The 6,051-nt window shown below is 41.6% G+C and overlaps 1 protein-coding gene across 1 annotated transcript in view; it reads left to right on the forward strand.

The window, feature by feature from the left end:
• The first annotated feature begins 876 nt into the window (after positions 1-876).
• Kcnh8 (potassium voltage-gated channel subfamily H member 8) overlaps positions 877-6,051 on the forward strand; it is a 462,775-nt gene continuing 457,600 nt past the window's right edge. Inside the window, exon 1 of the mRNA XM_050165081.1 lies at positions 877-1,106. Coding sequence (XP_050021038.1) covers positions 1,031-1,106 — 76 coding nt within the window. The 5' untranslated portion in view covers positions 877-1,030. The remainder of the gene's footprint in view (positions 1,107-6,051) is intronic.

Raw genomic sequence — 6,051 nt, forward strand, 5'->3', positions numbered from 1 at the left:
GAGCCGCTGCGGGGGTGAGGGTGGGCGTCATGTTGAAGCTGTTTTTACAGGGAAAACTCTCCTCTGTTACTTCCATGTATTTTGCAAATCAATAAAAATAGCAAACTTTTCTAGAAACACTCTATGAACGTTTCACGGAAGAGTGGTAAACCACTGCAGATTTAAGAGCCCCCCCCCCTTTAGTTTGGGCGGGTTGGAGAGAACAAGGAGAATTTGGTAAGGGGAGGGTGCCTGAATTCCCTTTTAGAGCTGAATAAGGAGAGGACGCAAAACCACAAGCTTGGGTCGGTTTTACAGTACTGGGCAGACTCTGGTGTCCAGGGGTAGTAGGCACCCAGCTAACTTGGAGCTGGGGATGGCAGGTGCACCAGAAGGGGGACACTTCCCTCTGAAGCCCCGAGCTACCTTTGCTACCTAGGACACTACTGTGGGGGCCTCCCCCTCCTAAGTTCTAGGCGGAGGCGTGTTACCTGCAGTGACCTATCTCCTCCCCTCCAGGACACCACACCCACGGGACTCCAGTCTCCAGGGAGAGGGACCAAGCAGGAACAAAGGGTCTTTGTTCCCGGCTCCAGGGGGGCGGGAGTTGGGCTGGCTAGCATTTCTCCCTTTCTCAGCGTCCCTGGGGTACTTGAGGTTCAGCGCTGCAGTTTCCCCAGGTGGGGCCCCTTCCTCCACGACCCTAGAGCTCAGGTCAGGGCGCGGTGCCCCGGCCACCGTGTGCTTTTTCAGGGTCTAAGGAGAGACCCTGGGGGTGTCAGGGGGTATCGCTGCAGGAGAAGGAAGGGACCAAGTCTGGAAGGAGGCAGATTCAGAGTGCTGATCACGGGCTGCTCTGGCCACTGCTCCGCGGCTGGGGAGTAGCTACTGCTATCCTCCCCTCTTCCTTGCCCGGCCCCATTCTCTGCACGCCTGGCCCCCCGCCCCTGCCGTCATCACGCTCCCGGTGACTTCTCCCAGCTTGGTACTTTCCTTCAGAGCCATCCTTCTGGACAAACTTTGATGGGGAATTTTACACAGAGCTGGAAAAATGCCTGTTATGAAAGGATTGCTGGCTCCTCAGAACACCTTCCTGGACACCATCGCCACCCGTTTCGACGGAACACGTAAGTGGGGCTTGCCGGACTTGCACCTTTCCCTAGGATGGTTTTTCTCTTGGACTTTTGCTTCTGCTTCTCTTATTCCATCCGAACAATAATCTGCCTTCTTTCTTGCCAGAGTATCTTTCAGAGGAGGAAATGAAACAAGATAAAGCAAGACCCCTCTCCCCACACAACACAAATTATAAAAGCACTTGATATTGTAGATGGTTCCCCTGGTTTCCTAGGTTTGGAACACAGGTCTGAAAATGATCGATAAGGGGTTCGCGGTGGGACTTGTGTGGTGCCTTGAGGAGCTTGGTACAGGGAGAGATGTTGTGTACTTAATTTTTTTCTGGAGTTCCAAGGCTGCCCGGATTAGAGTTCGGAGGTTTTCCAGACTCCTATGACTTCCCATTTGAGTTTAAGAAATCCTGAGTAATTCTCCAGTCAGGTGCGAGCTGTCCGGAGGCTCTCTGAGTGTTGGGAGTTTGTCAAAATCTCGCCTCTTAAATCTAAAATTTCCACTACACTCGAGGAAATTCTATTGAAGAAAGAGGAGTTGGATATTATAAAGGCTGACTCAACCACAGAGGAAGTTTCAGAGTTTTGTGAAGATAAATAGTATTGGATATCTGACTTCTTTGATTGGAGTGGAAAAGGAAATGTTCATGCAGATAAGAGTGTGCTGTGTCTTTCTGGAAATAGGCTGCGATCTTTCAGGACCACGGTCAGGTCCTCCCTCCCTCAGATTTCGGTCCCTAACTAAAGCTGTCTCTAGGTTCCAGCAGAATACGCTTATCTTCATTGTAGGCAGCGTCTGTGAGCTCTTGTCCCCTTTCCTACCTGCTATGGAACACTCATACGGACTCATCCCCGAAGCCTGTGTGAAATAACATCCACTTCCACTTCCATACAAGAACTCTTCTAGGGTGGGACCCACAATTTAACCATTTGGAATACAAGTTTTACATGATAGAAAGGTGAAATACTTTTTTTTATTTTGTTTGGGTTTTGTTTTTCAAATTCGGCTTAATCAAGGCTAATGTGACTATTTGCTCACTTTTTTGTAGTGTTCTTTTAAAATGACCTTTAGAGTTACCCATTCTTTCCCTTTTCATGTTACTTGATGTTAGAAAGTATGTTTGAATTGGGCCCTGCTACTAAGTATTTGTTTTTTAGTAGGTGACAATAAGAAAAATTATTTGAGGCCAAATTCAAGTTTTTGGCCAGTGCCACCACTACCAAAAATCAGCACTGCTGTCTCTACCAGCTCTAACCAGAATCCCTGAAGAGCAGTTCTGAGCAGATGACAGTTCTTAAGTTGAATATTCCAAACCAAGATGCTCTAAACATTGGTCCTGAGTGCATGTTTTGAAGGTGAGGTGATTAGAAATGGTGATTTGCTTTTGTCATTGTCATTTAAAGTTGAATGGAGTGCAATGCATACCAAATCATCCCAGCAGGACCCTGGGAATCAGTTGCTAATCAAAGAGGCTGTAGTGTGTGGATGGTGTCTCTTTCTGACTCTCATGATGAGCCGGCTAGCACATGTGGGGAGATGTATCTGTGTGTGTATGAATTCTACACATTCTTGTTAAATAATAGAGCATTTTAAAGCGGACAAAAATTTAAACCCTCATTCGAGAAGCTCATCATATGTCAATCTTTGGCACAATTAAAAAATATCTAAAGCTATTTGGTGAATTGCCTGATGTGTGCTCCCAGGGTCTTGAGGATTCTTGGAGGGAGCCAGAGTGCATGAAATCACAGTATTCTCAAGCAGTGAGTAATGAAGAGATTGATTGGCAGTGGCAAGATGTTTCTTTACAACATTTAATGAGTACCTCTTTTTTTTAGAAACTCCATTACAAAAAAAAAGAGATTATTTTTCATTTATTTTTTTTATTGCAGGATGACTTGACTAACCTAAAATTTAAGTAAATTCTCAGTCACAGAATTTACTAAATCTAGAATTGTGAGGATATCACCTTTCCAGCTAACTGCTTTGTTCTTCTTATTATAGCATGTTTTCTTGGTGACACAATATTAAGAAATGGTGCTAATCTTGGAAATTTCTCATATGAGCATTCTCTTTTCTCTTGATGCATTCATAAAAGTAATTTAGTTTCTTTTGAAAGACAAGAGTATATGCAAGTTTTAAAATATTACAAGTGCCACCATAGCAATTAAAAACTGCTAAATTATTTGTATTGCTACTTTATTCCATGTACACTGAGTTCAATCTGTTCATCTCCACTTTATTTCTGGACTATGTTTTATAGCCATCGTCAGGTGGGCTTTAGTCTTATTTTAAACAATTTTAATAAAAATAAAGAGAAAAAACATCCTGGCAAAATTTCTGTTTTTAACCTAAACAATATACAGATTTTTATTACCCTTACTGATTTACTATCAAAATTAAAAGTGTTATAAGAATTCGGGGCATTATCTAAAAGTCTCCCCAGTGGGAGAAAAAGTATTCTCATCCAGAAGTCTATAGCATAATCCTAGAAATTTATAGTATGACAGGGCAACAGAGAAGGTAGTTTTTCATCACCCATTGATGATCTACTTAACTGAACAATCAAATCTTCTTTTCTTTAATTTTCAGATATGGAATTTATACATATTTTTGGGAAAGAAATATTGCTTATATAAAATTAAAACATACATATTGAAATATCTTCTAGTTTATTTAACTGGAGTGTAAAGAGTCAGAGAACAAAGATCCCTTCAGTTGTTGATTCTATACAACCCATTTGTGAAGAAAAAATAATTGCAATGAACTTATTTGGTCATTACATGCGCTAGCACTTCTCACTTAAACCACATATGACTGTTATCATACCCAGCATATAGCTCTTGCTTGCATAGATGCTTTTATTAACTATGTTTAGTGCATTTTAACATTTCTAAATCCACATTGGTGTTAAGTATGCTAATATTATCATAAATGCTAAAAGGAACGTACAATGACTAAACATTTAGGATGTATTTAGAAAACAATCTAGCTTTTAAGTATGAATATTTGTCACTAAGTACCATTTGATGAAAACTTAGCTTTCTTTTTTGGAAGGTAAAAGATGTGTCCATTTCAAACATTATGGTGCAATAGCCTACATTTTTTCAAATCTTATCACAATTTGGACAGAATGCTTCTTTCCCTTTGTGTTTTGTAAGACAAACTGTAACCTGATGTACCCAGTCAATAATGTGGTTTCTAAGGTCTGCAAAACAGGTAGTACTCATTAACATTTGTATATATTTTATGAATTCTTATATAGCCTGTTCAAAAGATCTAAATAAATTTACTAAAGTTGAAATTCTTTCTTTAATTTTCAGTGTGGGTTTTGCTATTGTTACTATTTTATTTTCTTCAGGTCACAAGTATAGAAAGAAACATAGTACACCCAGTCCTGAGCAAAGGGCACAATAAGTTAGGGCAGAAGCCAGTACACTTCTTTTTTTTTTTAATGCATAAATATTTTTATTTTTTATTGATTTTGCCAGTACACTTCTTAAGGCTTTGCTGAGTTGTCGTTTGGAGAATGTCATTGAACGCTGATACAAAGCGATGTACTTTATTATGTATGAGCCTATTCGTAAAGCCTGTGTGACTGAAACATCCCTGGAACTCTGCTTCTTGAAGGTCACAAAGATTTGTGCTCTTGCTTTGTTTTTTACCTGATGTTGATATAAACTCTTGTATTCCTGGTATATGTGCTTAGGAACCAAGTGTCCTATATTAATTAGTGTTCTATTTCTGTGTAATATTCATTACAACATAGAGGTTTCTCATCTCCCCTTTTTAGTTGGCTGTCTAAGCATGGATCAGCTGAGTTTTCTTCTGGGAAGCCCACAAGGTCATAAACAAGTTGTCATCTGGACCTGTGGTCTCATCTGAGGCCTGAAGTCCCCTTCCAGTCTAAAGCAGCGGTTGATAGACTTGCACCTTTATAAATGAGGCACTGTTTTCCTTGTCAGCTGCCAGGCAGGCACTCTCCTAACAGGTAGAGCCTGTTCTGCTCTATAGCACCACAGCCTCTCCCACACATGGCCTCACAAGAGAACAGTTACTTCTTTGAGATCAGCAAGAGGGTCTCTTTAAGAAGGTCTCTTAAATCAGGACCATTCAAGATAATCTCCTTTCTGATGATCTCAAGACCAGCTTACTTCCTGATCATCCTAATTACATCCTTAACCCCGCCTCATCTGCATATTCATTTGTTCCCTCCACTTTCTAGGGAAGAACTTTCATGGGGTGTGTATGTATAGGTCAGCCTCTCAGGATCCATGTGGGAATTCTTCCCATCACAGCTGGTGTCTCTTCACCATTGTACTAGCCTACTGAGCCTCACACCTGCTAGCTCACAAAGCAGGGTTTTGTGCACATTCTGCTAATTCAGTATGCAGGATGCCATGCTGACTTTACATCTGATACCTTTAGAAACATAAGGTCTAACTTATGGGGGAGTTTTCTCTCACATCTGGTGATGGCATATAAATGAAGTCGCCTAGGACATGCTGGTGTAAATTGTTCTTCTCCTCTCATGTAGATGCCTTGTGGGAGATGGGGAAGCATTTCTGAATATGAATCTCAAGTCTCCTGGGTAAAGGGAGGATGCCCTGAACCCCCGTTGAGCTGGAGGTAACTGTGCTTGAGCCTCTGCTGAACGTGGAAGCAAGAATGAGGCATGTGTGAGGAGAGGCACCCATGACCAGTCTGCACACCACATTAGTGAAAATTCTAACTGAGCTCCTTTCTGTGCTAACTCTGTGGAAGGTTCTTTCTTTTCTGTTCCTCTCACCTCTCTGTTTCATATTCAAGAGGCTCCATGGGGTGCACTCCTGTTTTTATTTTTCCTATTTTCTTTTTTTTTATTTTATTTAGAATAAGAAAAAAAAAGTTTCCGCCTCCTCCCAGCCTCCCATTTCCCTCCCCGTCCCCCCACTCTTCTCCCCCTCCCCC

The sequence above is a fragment of the Alexandromys fortis genome, unplaced genomic scaffold (assembly GCF_014885135.2).
Source record: "Alexandromys fortis isolate MF-2015 unplaced genomic scaffold, M_Fortis_MF-2015_v1.1 scaffold_121, whole genome shotgun sequence".
Taxonomy (NCBI): Eukaryota; Metazoa; Chordata; class Mammalia; order Rodentia; family Cricetidae; genus Alexandromys; species Alexandromys fortis.